Consider the following 14,680-nt stretch of genomic DNA (forward strand, 5'->3'; position numbering starts at 1 on the left):
ATCTGGTTTTCTAGAGAGCAGGTCCCTGTCTCCACCTCCATTCTGGGTGCTGTGTTATCACTTCACTCTTTTTTAATTTTTGTAACCTTTATTTTTGAGAGAGAGAGAGAGACAGAGTGTGAGCAAGGGAGGAACAGAGAGAGAGGGAGACACAGAATCTGAAGCAGGCTCCAGGCTCTGAGCTGTCAGCACAGAGCCCGATGCGGGTCTCAAACTCATGAACCACAAGACCATCACCTGAGCTGAAGTTGGATGCCTAACCAACTGAGCCACCCAGGTTCCCCTCACTTCACTCTCTTACCATCCAAATCCAACCTCTTCGAGTACTCAATCTAGTTCATTCTCAGTAACTTGTTCTCAAATGGTAACTTTTGATCTGTGTCTTTACTAATTAAGTTTTAAGTAATTTGATGTATTTCAGAAATCTCTCACAAAGACAGACTATGAGGACCAGAAACCTCAGGCTCCGCCTCTGGGAAACCCAGCCTAAGGTACTGTAATTTAAGTTTTTCTCACATCTGCTATCCCAGTGTCTTTTATTCTTGAATCACTACCCTGTCTTAACCTCTTCCAGCTCCCTAATGCCTGTATGATCACAGCTGAACTCCTTTACTAGCATGAAGACATTTCATGATGTGACCCCACCCACCCATCATCTATTAGCCTGGCCTGGTCTCCTGCCACATTATATCCCTATCTTACATTTCAAGCTCCAAAACACTAAAATACCTGTAATTTTCCAAATCTACAATGTCCCTTTCCCTAGTTGCCTAAATTTATAATATAGTTATGCATATGCCCTAAATCATTACTAGTTTCCATAAAACATGGGATAAGATATATCTATTGAAATTTTTAAAATAAAAACTAAAGAGCAGTAGCAAGCAACAGTATCACAACACTACTAATAATGATAAACACTGTATGGTTTATAAAAAATTATCACACGAATGCCAGTACATTTCCTTAAAACATAATTTCCTTGCCTTTTATACCCCCAAACTGTACCATTAGCTTGATGCAAAGATGAACAAACTTACTTTGCATCACACGTTGTGCTTTCAAGCAAAAATTATAAAACTAGAGGTGACCTTAAAGACCATCTAGATCTTTCAGGTATTTCTCAATTCCTCCTTCATTAATGGAGATGAATTTGTAGTAAGCGATACAGAAACTGCTGACTGATCTCCATAGTGACCAATGGCATACACTTTTCAGATAGCTGGTCAAGAATGCAACATATGATCAACCTAATTAATGCAGTGTGACAGTCATTAGTGCAGTTCACCACGTATATGCTCCTATCCCTACTTGTAGACACTTGGTAGGACGACACTTCTTGGCCCTCCTGTGGTTGAGGAGAGCCAGGTGACTCATTCTAGCCAATGAGGTATGAGCAGAACTGATGGGGTCATTTCTGGGCAAGGACATTTTAAATGTCCAAGGCTCTGTGGCTCTTTTCTGCCACAGAAAAGGGGAATACTCCTGTTAGCAGCTATTTCATTCAGCCTGGGCTCTGGGGTGAAGATAATACAAGGCAAGGCCCTAGATGATCTTGATGGGCAAACAGCATGGGTACAAAATAAACAATGTTGTTCCACAGTATAACCTTAGCTATCACAACCTTCCAGCAATTTAGATCCTTCAAAGGAATGCATAGTGAGACACCATTTTATTTCTACTGTAAATAAATGTTATCAGTGGTAAATTCAAGAGCTGGGAATAGCAACTTTGAGTTATTACGTGCTCTTGACCAAACAATGCCTCTCAGTCTTCATTTCAAGGAACAATAATAGTAATAGTTGACATTTCTTAAGCACTTAACAATGTGCCAGCATTGCTAAAGGTCCTTCATCTACATTCATTCATTCCATACAATGAACGTGAGTTTCACCAAACCATCTCCATGGAGTTACGGAGGACTGAATTAGTTTTCTAGAAAATAATCCTGAAATATTAATTGGGAGTTTCCCAGCACAAACAAGCTACTCTATCCTTAAATGATACATTCCTTATTTCAGACATTTCAATTTGAATTACGGAGATCTGAAGGCATGTTTAGAGCAGGCAAGAACCTGAAGTATTTGATCCCAGAGCTGGCAATAATGAAGAAGAAAAGATGATTGTTAAAAATAGGTTTGTGTATATAACAATTTTGGGAAAATCTGATCATGGTAGTAGATATACCTTACCTACCATATTGCTATGGGTGGAGGCTCCAAAGACCTTGCCCTCCATCATTAAGTACCTTCCAAGTCTTTTTCGGGCCTGTCATACAGGCCAGGAAACCAAACAGTTCTAAGAAATCCTAATTCCACTGGAATTGAGAACAATCCAAAATGATAGTGGTTATATAAGAGACTGGATTAAGTATAATCTAGTATGATGGATGCATATTTAAAGAAGAACTTGGAAGACAAAACTTTAAAACAATCACTTGAAGGAAAAGTTAGTTGTCAAAGGAAACAATTTACTGTACGAGACCGATTTCGTGTGACCATAAGAAGGTTTGGAACAGCCACTGAAAATTAGGGATTAAATGTGCACTTTGATTTTTCTGTTGTTTGTTTAATTTAGAACAAGAGTAGTAACTCCTATCAACGCTTCCTTTATTCTTTCAAACCCATTAGTTCTTTCTTTCTGTGCCAATCTCTTCTAAAATACCCATCCGTACTTCTATTATTCCTTTGTTGAAGTGTAAGTATCTTTGCATAACAGTAAGTTTTCTTAGTAACTGTATAACAGACCTGTTAAGAAACACAGAATAATTATCCCTGCTTCTCCACCCTCCTTAATTCATGCATAGACTTTGCTCTATTGAAAATTAAGTGAAATAATCCTGTCCTAAGAGAAAATTAGACTTCACTAACAAAGTGCTTAATTGATTTATTCCAACTATATCCTCTCTGTCTGATGCAAGTGCTCTCAACAAATACCTAAGGGATAAACGAATAGCATTATAGTTTTCCAGTGGCTATCAATATATCAAATCGACTCCAACCTTTCTTACTATAGTTTTAAATATTCAGACAAAAAATATAAGAACTAATTTTGAATGGGTAGAAATTTCACTTGACATCTACCTCTGACTCTTTAGCTAATCAGCTTCTGTTTCACACTGTAGGACAGTCTAATTTTAATATGCTCTTATCCTCCTCCTTTACTCCGATTTTCCCTGGGTCACTCACTATGGCTGCATCAACTAAGCTGCTCACCCTAGTTCGCAATCAAGCAAAGTAGGCAACATTCAAACAGCTTTGGCTCCTCCTCTAAAAGGCCTTAGCTTTTAACCCACCTCCCAGATCCAAGACACCAGACCTTAATTCCGGGCTCCCAAATCTCCTTTGGTACAACAACAACACAAAAAAGGCCCAGAATTCTGGCTCTCAGGGTTGGTCTCCTGCTTTGGTTCTTGCTCCCAATACTGCTTTAGCCAATTCTCCTAGCATGGCAATCAAATAGCCTCCTTGACTCCAGCCCAGGGGCCAGCTCCACCAGTCTGTTTATACTGAGAGAGTCCTATGTCTCTGAAATTAGTCCTATGTCTCTGTCAGAGAAGGACCCACCTCTACCATGGCAACTGCCTACCTGCCTTCTGAACACCTGTGCCACATGCCCCACGAGTTTGTGATCTACTCTCAGGTCAGGATGACAGCTGGGTCTGTGACCCCTTGTTCAGCAGGCTGTAGCTCTTGAGGTAACTTTATAATTGAGTCAGCTCTCTCAGTATCTGATCCGCTATCTAGAGCAGATGTCTGGTAAGGTTATGGCACATTCCCAACACCTGCCTTCATAATGCCCTGAGAAGCTATCATACCTCTCTAGTCTTAAGACAGAACCACTAGAATTCTAATTAATTTTTTCTAAAGCAGCTATTTTCTAAGAATTAATACTAAGCCTTTGGTCATTTCAACTGATACAATTATCCTCTTTACCCATGATGGGAACTCAAGATACTACCTAATGCTAAGGTATATATTACTATTTCCTGGATTTATGCTGATTTTTATGATACTTGACAATTTCTATCTACATATCCAATAACTCTCTTCTTTTTATCTCTGAAATAACAAATAATAATGAGCTCATGAAATTCAGAGATGTGAATCTGAATCCCAACTCTGTCATTCTCTAGTTATATATTCCCTAAATAAGTAAAATGTGTAAGCTAAGACTCAAGTTTCTCATTCACAAAACTGGAATAGAGACAACAGCAGACTAAAGAATGGTATGATGCATTAAATATAGTTCCTGGTACATAGCAAGCCCTAAAAAGTTAGCAATCATCCAACATCCGCAGGGTTTATGTATTTGTGATGCACTATATTGGGCTACTAAAAGAAGGAAAATAACAGCGTAAACTTATTATAGTTAACAAAAAAGATGAAGGACAAAGTTGTTTAATGATTATGGAGATGAACTTAATGGGACAAAGGGAAGAAAAGGAAAAGAGAATGCAAGAGGCAGGGTGAAGATCAAATAAATGGCAAAGGGAGTGTTTACAGAGCAAAGAGCAGTATCTGTGGGGCTTCTGCAAAAGGGGCCAAGGCCAGGGGCGCCTGCGTGGCTCAGCTGGTTGAGCATCCCACTCTTGATTTTGGCTCAGGCCATGATCTTGTGGTTCATGGGTTTGAGTCCCACGTCAAGCTCTGCATTGACAGTGCAGAGCGTGCTTGGGATTCTCTCTCTCCCTGCCTCTCCCTCTCTCTCTCTCAAAATAAAATGGGCGGCAGGGGGTGGGGGGGGCTGGCCCACAAGGCTGTTGGTCTTCTTGGAAGGCAGGGACTGGAGAACTTTTTTTTACCAGTCTCTAGGAGAGTTGGGAGGGCCGCACTCAGCCGATGGCACAGCAGGGACAGAGAGCCTTACTCCACATGTTCCTCCCCGAAAGTGGAAATTTTCACAATCCTCTCTTGCCAAATCATTCTCAACCCAAGTCATTCTCATCCTAAAACAAAACAAAACCTCTCTTCTCCCTTCCCATCTTCTTTTTAATTTTTTTTAATGTTTATTTATTTCTGAGAGAAAGAGAGAGAGAGAGGGAGAGAGAAAGTGGCAGAGAGAGAGAGACCCACAAAATCCGAAGCAGGCTCCAGGCTCTGAGCTGTCAGCACAGAGCCCAATGTGGGGCTCAAACCAATGAACTGTGAGATCATGACCTGAGCCGAAGTCAGACACTTAACCAACTGAGCCACCCAGGCGCCCCATCCCATCTTCAAACCTTAGTGCAGATGCAACCTTCTCTAGGAAACCTTCTCCAGTCCTCTCATAAGAGTTTGGTGCCCCATAATGACATGTATTTCTTTCTATTTTGCAAACCATACTACAGTTGTTCCCATCCCCATCCCATCCAGCCTACGAGCTCCTTAACAGCAAAGCCTGTGACCTTTCCCAGGCTGAACCTCCAGGATCTAGCACAGAACAGGGTGCAGGATGAGAAGCCAACAGGTACCTGGCACAGTTCTGGGCAGAATCATCAGGACCTGTGAAATAGCTCCTAATCATTTGGAGGACAGGTCTCCCCCGGCTTTGAAAATCTGAGGAAAACCAGACCCTCAGCCTAGAAAAATACACACACACATGCACACACTCACACAAAAGAAAAAAGAAACCCTATAAGAGCGAGAAGCTGAAAGTCATGAGATCTGGATTCTGCTCCCTGGCCCTGCCAAAAACTTCCAGTTCCTAAACAAGTCACTTAATGTCCCAATTGACAAAGTGAAGAAACTATCTTTTGTCCCTCAACTATCCTTCATTAGATGTCTGTAATAAAAACTACATATATATACTACAAAAGTGGAAGAATTCTAAAATTAAAATTGTTATATAAGAGCAAATTATTTTTTATGATTGCCTCACAGCTTGAGTCTTTAACAGCTATCTATTTTGCCAAAAAACATGCTGTGAAATAAATTGACTATTTACTACTATAGCTAAAAGAATTGTTGTTTTTTCTAAAACCCCAAAGGCCCTGTAGTTTACATACCCAAGAGGGGGTGAGCACAACAAGCATAAAGAAGCAAAGATGAATAATCCAATTAATTCACATTTGCTCACACCATTGACTACAGATTCCTCTGACAACAATATGCTTTTGTACTAACAAACCTGTAATACAATTGGCCAGTATGCTTTGAGATGTTTATATTCTACATGTCAGGGATGCTTGAGGACAGTCTGAATATTCTCTTCTCTCTAGTTTGACCCTGTCACCAACAACTGTGACAGGTGGGCTACAGCCAGCAAGGCTTCCCGCTTCAGAACGGGAAGCTATGAAATACTCTAAGTAATGAGGCCCAAGAGACATACCTAGTGGGGTTGACTTTCATATAAAAAGCAATTATCAGGCAGTCACTGTGAAGATCCTTAGGAGCTCCACAGAAAACGAATAAGTCAAGGAACCCTGGACCATCCTCTACATTTCAAACCTGCTGGCAGCTGAAGAGGGCCTACGCACACACCAAGGCAGTCCCTCGGTCATCTCCCTTAATCTACTGCCAGCAACTCAAAGGGTCCTCCTTGCCAGTCTAGGCTTTTCTCTGTATCCATACCAATCCCTGTTCATGAGAAAGGGCTCAGGATCCGGTAGATCAAAAAATGCCTTCCTAGATTTGAGCAGACCATATGGACTATGAAAGTCTGAGTCTGTGGACACCCATTTCTCTGCACCACTGCCCCTCTGCGTCAGCCTGTTCCCTAAACCAAGCACAGCTGAAATTTTTGTTTTGTTTTTCAAAAATTATCTTTTTAATGTTTGTGATATGTGATATTCCCGATTTCATTCCTGATATTGGTGACCTGTGACTTCTATTTTTGTCAGCTGTACTTGAAGTTTATTGATTTACTGATTTTATTATACAACCAATATTTGTTTTTCTGTTTTCAATTTCATTGATTTCTGCTTTAGACACAGATGAAAGTTAACCACCATGTTTCATACCCTCCCTGTCCAGGGGCACAGGTCTCTCCACAGTCTCGTAAGCTGACCTCTAAATGCTGGCTTACCCAAGAACTCGGTACTCAGCCTTCTTTTCTTTAGCTACACTCTCTAAGTGATCTCATCCACTGCCTCGGATTTGACATTACGTATCTGCTGATGACTCCCAAATTTACATCTCTAGCTTCAATCTTTCCTTGGAGCTCCAGGCTCATTTGTCCAAGTATCTTATTGTTTCTTTATTTTCAGTTATTTTTTATGGCTTGACTGAGGTATAACTGACATAGAATAAACTGCATATATTTAAGGGCACCTGGGTGGCTCAGGCATTTGAGCATCCAACTCTTGATTTTGGCTCAGGTCATGATCCCAGGGTCAGGGGATCAAACCCCACGTCAGACTCCACACTGAACATAGAAGCTGATTAAGATTCTCTCTCTCTCTCTCCCTCCCTCTCTCTCTCTCTCTCTCTCTCTCCTCCTCCTCCTCCTCCTCCTCCTCCTCCTCCTCCTCCTCCTCCTCTGCCCTTCTCCCCTGCTCACTCTCTCTCCAAAATAATAAAAAAAAAAACAATTACATATATTTAAAGTGCACAAACTGATTGGCTTTGACATACATACACAATTATGAAACTATCCCATCAAGATAATGAATATGTCCATCACTCCCAAAGCTTCCTTGAGGCCCCTTGGTAATCTATCTTTCTTACTCCTGCCCCAAGCAACCAATGATCTGCCTTTTGTTCATACAAATTAGTTTGTATTTTCTAGAGTTTTATATAAATGGACTCATACAAAGTGTATTCTTTTTTGCTTAGCTTCTTTCATCCATCGTAATTTATTTTGAGATTTGTCCATGTTGCTGCATGTATCAATACTCCATTGATTTTTTTTTTTAACTGCTGAGTTGTATTTGTTGAATAGGTATAGCAAAATTGGTTTTCATGCCTTCGGACATTTGGGCTGTTTCCAGTTTGGGGCTATTACCAAAAAAGCAGCTATGAACTCATATGTAAGTCTTTATGCAGACAAATGCCTTCATTTCTCCAAGGTAAGTATCCAGGAATGGAGTGGAATGGCTGGGTCATGTTAAGTATACACTTAACTTTTTCAGAAGTTGTCAAACCGTGTTCCAAAGTGAATATACCATTTATATTCCCACCAGCAGTGCATGAGACTTCCAGCTGCTCCACACCCTTGCCAACACTGGTTATGGTCAGTCTTGTTAACATCAGCCATTCTAGAGATTTTATAGTTGTATCTTGTGCTTTTAATTTGTATTTTCTTAATGACTATGTCAAGCATCTTTTCCTATGCTTACCTGCTATCCATATATCTTATTTAGTAAAGTATCTCTCAAATCTTTAATACAGTTTTTAAATAGGCTGCCTGTTATTGACTAAAAGAGTTCTTTATAGTCTAGATAATAAAAATCTTTGGTCAGATAAATGTTTTGCCTTTTTGTAACTGTGTTTATTAAAAAGCAAAAGTTGATAATTTTAATAAAGTCAAATTTATTATTTCTTTTATGCTTCATATTTAAGAAATATTTGTTAAATCTAAGATCACTAAAAATTTCCCCTTTTTCTTATAGAAAGTTTATAGTTTTTACACAAACATTTATATCTATAATCCACTTCAAGTTAATTTCTGTATATGGTACAAGGTAAGGGTCAAAGTTCATTATTTTTCATATGGCTACACAATTGTAATAGCACATTTGTTGAAAAGAGATCTTTTCCCCACCAAATTATTTTGGCACCATTGTAGAAAATCAAATAATCCTGTATGTGTGGGTCTACTTCAGGCCTCTCTACTCTGTTCCATCAATCTATATGTCTATCTTGACATTACCACACAGTTTGATTATCAGAGCTTTATAGTAAGTCTTGAAATCAGGTGATATACAGCCTCCAATTTTGTTCTTCTTTGTTTTGGCTATCCTAGGTCCTTTGCACAACTATACAAATCTTAACATCAGCTTGTTAACATCTATAAAGAAGCCTGCTACAATTTTCTTTGGGATTGTGATGAATCCATCTATCAATCTGAATAGAATTGGTATCTTAGCATTACTGAGTCTTTTAATTCATGAGCATGATATTTTTCACCATTTATTGAGACCTTATGTAATTGTTCTCAGTTTATAAACTATAAAACGTTTATAGTTTTAGTGTACATGTCTTACACATCTTTGGTCACATTTTTCCCTCAGTATATCATAATTTTGATCCTATGAAAAAGATACTTTAATAAATTTTGAAATTTCCAATTTCTCATTGTTAATATATATAAGTACAATTGATTTTTTATATCAACCTTCTGGCCTTCAACCTAATCTCACTTATTAGTTCTAGCAGCTTTTTGTAGATTCCTTAGGATTTTATATATAGAAAATCATATAGTCTGAGATTAAATACAGTTTTACTCCTTCCTTTCCAATCCGAATGCTTTTATCCCCTATTGCTTTACTGTACTGGCTAGAATCTCCAGTACAGTGTTGAATAAAAGGGATGAGAAGGGACATTCTTACCTCATTCCCAATATTGGAGGAAAAGCATTTAGCCTTTCTTCTTACTAAGAATGGTGTTAGCTATAAGTATCTCCTAGATGTTCTTTGCCAAATTGAGGAAGTACTCTTTTATTTCTAGTTTGCTGTGATTTTTTATTACGAATTGTTGTGGACTTCTGTCAATTGTATTTTCTGCATCTATTGAAATGATGGCATTCAAATGAAATATGGTAAGTTTGGTCTGTTAACTAGGTGAATTACATGAAATTGCTTTTCAAATATTAAACTTTGCACTCCTGAGATAAACCCCATTTGCTCATGCTATATTACCCTTTTAGTATAATATGTTGTTGGATTCTATTGGCTAATATTTTGTTGAGGACTTTTTCAACCATGTTTGTGAGGAGTACTGGTCTATAGCTTTCTTCTCTTACAATGTCTTTTCCTGGTTTTGATATTAAGGCAATGCTGCCTTCTTAGAAGTTGGGAAAGGTTTCCTCCTCTTGCATCTTCTGCAAGTGTTTGTGTAGAATCGGGATTATTTCTTCCACAACTTAGAATTTATGAGTAATGAACCATCTACGCCTCCATATATTCTCAACATCTCTATTAACATGTCTGAAAAGAAATTAAAACTTAACATGGCCAAGCAGAACTAATAATTTTTGTACCCAAACATGCTCATCCCTACTATTCCTCATTTCAAATTAATGACATCATGTTCACCCATTTTGCTTAAACCAGAACCTTAATCCTTCATTCCCTGCTTTCATTAACCCTACTCCTCAAATCTATCTTCAAGTCCCATTAGCTCTTTCAAAATGTATCTCTACCTCTCTGCACCTTCACTATCACGGCCCGGCATATACCTCCTAACTGGCCACGCCAATGCACAATTGCCCCCACTACATTCCATTCTCCAAATAGCAGCCAGAGTGATTTTTGGCTAAATAAGACCATGTCACTCCCTGGCTTAAAACTCCCATATGGCCCTTAATCTCTTCTGCCTTTAGATATTAACTGTAAAATAGAAAAACAACAAGCTGTGTCTATGTAGTCTGAATACACTGACTGTGGGAGCACTATAAGAATTTCAGTAAATTCTTATCTGCTTAACTAGCTCCAGTGACCTAGGAATTACAAAATCACAAACTTAGGCCTCTTGGGAAAAAACACAACTTGGCTGTGTTGAGTCTTAAAGGAGGTATAGGTTTTTGTCTAGAAGCAAAGGCACCAAGGCAGAAGTAAGAATCCCCAAGTCCTAAGCTGTCCTTCTAGAGCATGACAACAACAAACACTTTCACCTCCAACCTACCCTCATCTTCCTAGGCTTCCTATCCAAAGCAAGAGTGGTTCATACAATACCAGGAAAGGCTGTGCCTGCTGGTCTTAAATACAAAGGAGGTGCAAAACAGGGAAAATAATGCAACTAACTTATTTATTCATATGTTTGGGTTTTTTTAGCCATCCCCTGCTGCAGCCAAGGTAGGAAGGATGCTAGGCAACTTGGCCTTGCTCTTTTTTAATCAACCTCGTCCACCTCTGTAGAGCTCAACCGGTGCTCTACTATATGCTCTCCATTCCTATTCTTCAACCAGTCAACATCTTACACATGTTCCGGTCAGCACCAGACTCACCCAATTTGCTAACTACTCTTCTATTTCTTTCTATTCTGCCCATTCTCACTCCTTGAGTTAAAGGAAACCACCACCTTTTTGTGTTCCTTCTTCGGATCATCTTCACTCTAATTCTGCCTCTTTACTCCCTCAAATGACCTCCAGGAATACTTCCTTTAGTTTGATCAGGCCCTAATGCACTCCTCTTGCCTTCTTAGATATGGTCAACACTGTGCTAGATGACGCTTTCCAGAAAAGAGAAAGTGGCCTAAATCAATCTATGTTCCTAGGACTTGGAACCAACTCTTAGCTGTGCTTTTGGAGAATCAAGGGAGGAGACTACAGCCACAATTGGCTGCAACTGGGGGTGGGCTGGGGGTATCAGGACTAGGATAACTAACCCTCATAAAATACTCTTCACTTAACTTCACAGCATTAACTATAATTATCCTTAAATTTGTGTATTATTAGTATCTGTCTCTTCCTGCACTCCCCATCAGACTAAAAGCTCCATAAGGGTTAACAACTATGTCTATCATGGGGCGCCTGGGTGGCTCAGTCAGTTAAGCGAATGACTTCGGCACACATCATGATCTCATGGCTCGTGAGTTCCAGCCCTGTGTCTGGCTCTGTGCTAAGAGCTTGGAGCCTGGAACCTGTTTCAGATTCTGTATCTCCCTCTCTCTCTCTACCCCTCCCCCACTCATGCTCTGTGTCTCTCTCAAAACTGAATAAAAACGTTGAAAAAAGATTAAAAAAAAGAAAGAACTATGTCTATCGTGATCATTATTAACATCCCTACACCCTACAAATCCCTGGCATGTAGGTCTAACTCAGTTACTCCAGCCCTGTCGGATAAAACACAAATTGAATTTATATCTCAACAAAGCTCTGAGATAAGGTAGTACTTCCCCCATTTCTGGAAAAGCTAATAATAAAAACCAACATTTCTTGAGCTGCTACCATGGATTAGGCACCATTCTAAGATTCTTACATGTATATTCTCATTTAATCCTCATCACAAACGTATGAAGTAGGTACTATGATTATTCCCATTTTACAGATGAAGCATTTGAGGCACAGAGAGGTTATATAATTCACCCAAAGTTATACAGATGAGCTGCAGAAAGGGATTCAAACCCCAGCCTAAAAAGCCCACTCTATTATTTCCTATAGTACCGCTCAATGAAGACAACACCATATTCCTCAACACCGATGAACTGAGCCAAATAAAAGATGCTATGAATAAATGCTACAAAGAAAAATCCAGACTTAGACACACAAGTTGCCAGTTCTACATGACAATTCAAAGAAACTGCTACTATAAATGATTCCAGTGCCTGACTCTTATTTAAAATACTGGTCAAGGGGCACCTGGGTGGCTCAGTCAGTTAAGCATATGACTTCAGCTCAGGTCATGATCTCACGGTTCATGGGTTTGAGCCCCGCGTCAGGCTCTTTGCTGACAGCTCAGTGCCTAGAACCTGCTTTGGATTCTGTGTCTCCCTCTCTCTCTGCCCCTCCCTGACTCACACTGTCTCTGTCTCTCAAAAATAAACATTAAAAAAAAATTTTAATAAAAAATATTAGTCAAAAACCACATCTTTCTTTTCGATTGACAGACATATATAGAGAATGAAACCCAGAATATTCTCATGTTGAAAACACTTCCTCTGCCACCAGATCTCTGTTTTATAAAAAGAGTCTATTTTTGTCTGCCAAAGGAAGCCCAATCACCAAACTGGACCCTACAGAACTAGGTATGTGTTGCCTGAGTTTTCCCATAGAGGCAGCAAGAATGTATGAAGACTGCCACCCTCCCATGACTTTGTCTTTCCAGTTCTCCCAGTATTTAATGTGGGAAAATAATACATATCAAGTTTGAATGTGCCCTGCAAGCTTTTATTCTGTCCTAAAAATTACCAGAAACCAATGCAAGGCATGTGAAGGGAAGACAGGTCACAAGGGAGGGAGCAAGGAAAACAACTCAAATCATTAGCTGTCTGCCCATCAGATGCTTCTAAGTTCCCAGCATTCCATGGCCTGCTTCTTAGAAGAGTCCATGACTGCTTCAGTTTATGATGTCTCCCCGATGCACCATGGAATGAAAAGGCCCTGAGGACTCTATTATTAGAAAAGGAAATTTTAACTTACCTTCCACTGCTCTTCTGGAAGCAGCTTCACGACCACCAGATCCCCATTCAAGGCTCTATTACGAGCAACAACACCATCAATAAAAATGTCTCGATCACCATCCTAGGTTGGAGAGAGAAAACAGTCACCTTACCAAGGCCTGGAACCAAAACTTACTTCCTTGGTTTAAAAGTTGTGAACTCTACAAACTGTCCACTGACCTCACAAGAATGCTAGTACATAGCCACAAACAGACCTAGTGGGAAATCAGTCTCTGGAACTAGCAGAAATGGGGATGAACATAGAAGAGCAGGTTAACAGAATGTTAAAAAACATTTTTTTAAATATAAGGGAAGATCTCCCATAGGCAGACCAAAAACAAACAAAAATATATAACACAAAAAACTGAGGCTGCATGCTTTCCTAATTGGAATGAGAAAGGAGTAAGTGATCCTTTCTTGTTTGACATAAAGCATGATGATACATTTTCTACACTAACGGAATTTTTTTTAAGTATCAAAGAAGTTTGCAAGCAAACAGAAGAACAATAAAATATAATCCCCCAAGATAACCAACTGGGGGCAGGAGCAGCAACCAGCTCTAGGAATTGGGTTCTCCAAGGAAGGAACTAGCAAAATCATACTCCTCCCCCCACCCCTCCCCAGGCAAGTGGCACAGAAAGCAAAGTATGGTTGTTTTGATGGAGACCTAAGTAGAAGACAAAGAAGGAAAAGGGACAGGAGATTCATGAAGCATTCTCACGCTCCTCCACCTGTCTGACTGAGGAGCAGGGTGAACTTGGACCCCCCTCCCTCACCCCCTGTGAACACAAAGCACGGGACACCTACATCCTTGACCACATGCTTACAAATAACCCACTTAAAGCAGTAAAGCCCTAGTGAACTCCCCAGGTATCAACTACTAAACTTACACAGAGGCCAGAGTCTTCCTAGTAAGCCAAATTACTTTGCAAAAAACACTCAGATGGAAAAGAGAGCTAAGGAAAACCACCCCTTCAGCAGTAAGGGTCCATGAAAAAAATTGAAGTATTTTTAAAACGTTTCATCAACAAACAGGCAAACATGCACTCGAATCCTTTTATCCTTCTGAAGGTTTATATGGAGTGCTTCTTTTCAGAAAATAAAAGAGAAATAAAATATTTATTTTTCTTAAAGGAAATAATAGCAAACAGGCATAGAAACCACCACTCAAAATTTGCTAATAGAGGCACTTGATTCGATAAGATTTAACACTCAACGAGCTAAAGGCGATTACTATGACATTTCAGTTGAAACTGAAATGAGCATCCCCAGTTCACCAAACTTGTCCCACCACCACCAAAAATGGGACTCTAGGCAGTCAGCATTTTTTATAGTTTCCAATTACAAGCCATTAGAGACCTTTTAGAACAGTTTTTCTGTTCAATTTCCAATCTAACCATGGGCTCACAGCTGTGGCCTATACAGGTTGCCAAACCTGACCC

At 39.6% G+C, this 14,680-nt stretch overlaps 1 protein-coding gene across 5 annotated transcripts in view; it reads right to left on the bottom strand.

Annotated features, from left to right (window-relative positions):
* The window catches only part of DIS3L2 (DIS3 like 3'-5' exoribonuclease 2), a 348,754-nt gene that overhangs the window by 264,249 nt on the left and 69,825 nt on the right, over positions 1 to 14,680 (bottom strand). For all 5 annotated transcript variants that reach the window (XM_060624145.2, XM_060624139.2, XM_060624140.2 and 2 more), the window contains one exon: positions 13,219 to 13,320. In XM_060624145.2, the coding sequence (XP_060480128.2) occupies positions 13,219 to 13,320 (102 nt within the window). The remainder of the gene's footprint in view (positions 1 to 13,218; positions 13,321 to 14,680) is intronic.

The sequence above is a fragment of the Panthera onca genome, chromosome C1 (genome assembly GCF_046562875.1).
Source record: "Panthera onca isolate mPanOnc1 chromosome C1, mPanOnc1 haplotype 2, whole genome shotgun sequence".
Lineage (NCBI taxonomy): Eukaryota > Metazoa > Chordata > Mammalia > Carnivora > Felidae > Panthera > Panthera onca.